The 2,015-nt window shown below is 31.4% G+C and overlaps 1 protein-coding gene across 1 annotated transcript; it reads right to left on the reverse strand.

Annotated features, from left to right (window-relative positions):
• Positions 1-591: 591 nt before the first annotated feature.
• LOC106683181 (uncharacterized) lies at positions 592-2,015 on the reverse strand. The gene is made up of 2 exons (XM_014424477.2): positions 1,846-2,015; positions 592-1,145 (listed from the first exon to the last, which is right to left on the reverse strand). Exons 1-2 carry the CDS (start codon positions 2,008-2,010, stop codon positions 642-644), a joined length of 669 nt encoding a protein of 222 aa, XP_014279963.1. The 5' UTR covers positions 2,011-2,015; the 3' UTR covers positions 592-641.

Below are 2,015 nucleotides of genomic sequence, written 5' to 3' on the forward strand. Positions count from 1 at the left end.
TAGGTAGGTTTGGTAATAATTATAACCGATTCATCTAATGTTATAATAAATAATAAACTATTTTTTGGTCTATGTGGTTCTATTAAAGTATTATGCTCTTACATTAATTATCAACCAATGTGATCTAATATTATTTACTAAATTATTCAATTTTATGGAATGGAATTGATGCTACTGCAAGGTAAACCTTTTTCTATCTAATCATATACTTAAACAGATAGGCATCTAACATGTTACATACATTCATTCAAAAAATTTAATTTTCGACTTGAAAGTGATTTTGATCCCAAAAATGATAAAATCATTAATATGTGATAAAAAAAGTCATAAAAATCAATATAATTTTTTTTTCTGATACCTCAACTTATTTACAAAATAAGTTCATCACTGATAATTGCCGTTTCCCGGAGAATCCACCCCATTTCCATTTGAATTTTAAGTTTAACGTTATGACTTGTATCACTTGTTTTAGGTCATTGGTTCTTTACTGTTCTCAGTTTATAATTTCTTTTACTTAAGCATTGTATCTCTAGTAAGTTTAAAGTAATAAATTACAACAAATACATATAATGTCATAATAAATAAAAACCATTATGTCATTTACAGCATTTTATTTTATACAACGCAGTACATGATTAACTTTACAATTGAGATGGGATTCCTAAGTGTTGGAGAACAGACATGTGAATCATTGGCATTTGTTCAGCAATTTCCAAGTGAGGCTGATTACACATTGCCTGCAATACTTGTTCTACCGCAGCCTTATCGACTTTGCTGTTCAGGAATGGAGTAACCTCCTTCTCAAAGACGTCCTCAACGTCGATTCCATCGAGTTCGGGCCTGGAAGAATAGAAATCTACTTTGGCCAACCTCTCGTAGGACAGGTCGTGCAATTTGACACGGCATTTTTGTGCGTTATGACCAAAATAACTGGCCGTAAAATTAAGGTGGACTGAATTGTCTCGGATCCTGAAGCTGGCTGACATATCTTGCTCACCGATATTTATGAGTTTGAAGGATTGCTGGAAGAAACCAAAGCCGTAATGCAAATCCAAAGTCACATTTTTATCAACGATCTCAAGAGTGCAATTGTCGGTTCTCTTCAGGGAGTCCAGACCGAGTATTTCAGAGTCAGAAAAAAATACCTGAAAAATAATAAGCAGGATTATTACCATAAATAAATATACATATATAAGTGTGTGTGTGTGTAAGATGATTAAGTAACATTCAAATATATTAACATGTCATAGTTCTACCAATGGGTAACACTTCTTATCATAACTTTGGTCGATCCAGCACCAATATTATTTGCCAAATTAATTCATCATTTAAAAGATAAATTGTTAGATTCCGTTTCATAATATGTGATGTTTTGGTTAAATCAACAGCATTTTCTTTCCAACAATGGCCATAGTTCTCATATCCAAATTTGTTAAAAATCCAACTTAACAGAATTGTAAAATTGTTTGTAAATTTAAAGTAAAATACTGGTGATTTTTTTATACATATTTTTTGAATGAAATAATAACATGAGGACCAAAAGAACACTATATTGCACCGATAACATTGAAGCAATATTTTGTGTCTTGTGGAAATCACAAAGTCGGATTCAATGAAAAATCATCTATGAAAAAAAAACGAAAACTAACTGTACTGAGTTAGAATAATTGTAGAGTATTTAGCCAATTTAAAGTAAAAAATATACTAATGAATTGTTGTTTTATATTTGTTGAAAAAAAATATTTATTAATATCATCTTTCTTCTTCTAAAAGCAGTCTTTAGTAAATTTAAATGATTATTTATTTATTTGTTAATTTCTTACATCCTATAAATCAAATGCTTACCTTGGAACCCCATGAGTCCTTAGGCAGATGAACAGAGGTGAATCTGTATTTCCGAAGATATTCGTTGGTCTTAGCTAAGCCTTCATTGACACCGCTGTTGATGTCGATTTTTTTAGAGCTGACCGCAGCCACGGCCAGGACCAAGAAGAGGTAAGAGAACTGCATGATTG

The sequence above is a fragment of the Halyomorpha halys genome, unplaced genomic scaffold (genome assembly GCF_000696795.3).
Source record: "Halyomorpha halys isolate HHAL.00 unplaced genomic scaffold, Hhal_1.1 Scaffold25.1, whole genome shotgun sequence".
NCBI lineage: Eukaryota > Metazoa > Arthropoda > Insecta > Hemiptera > Pentatomidae > Halyomorpha > Halyomorpha halys.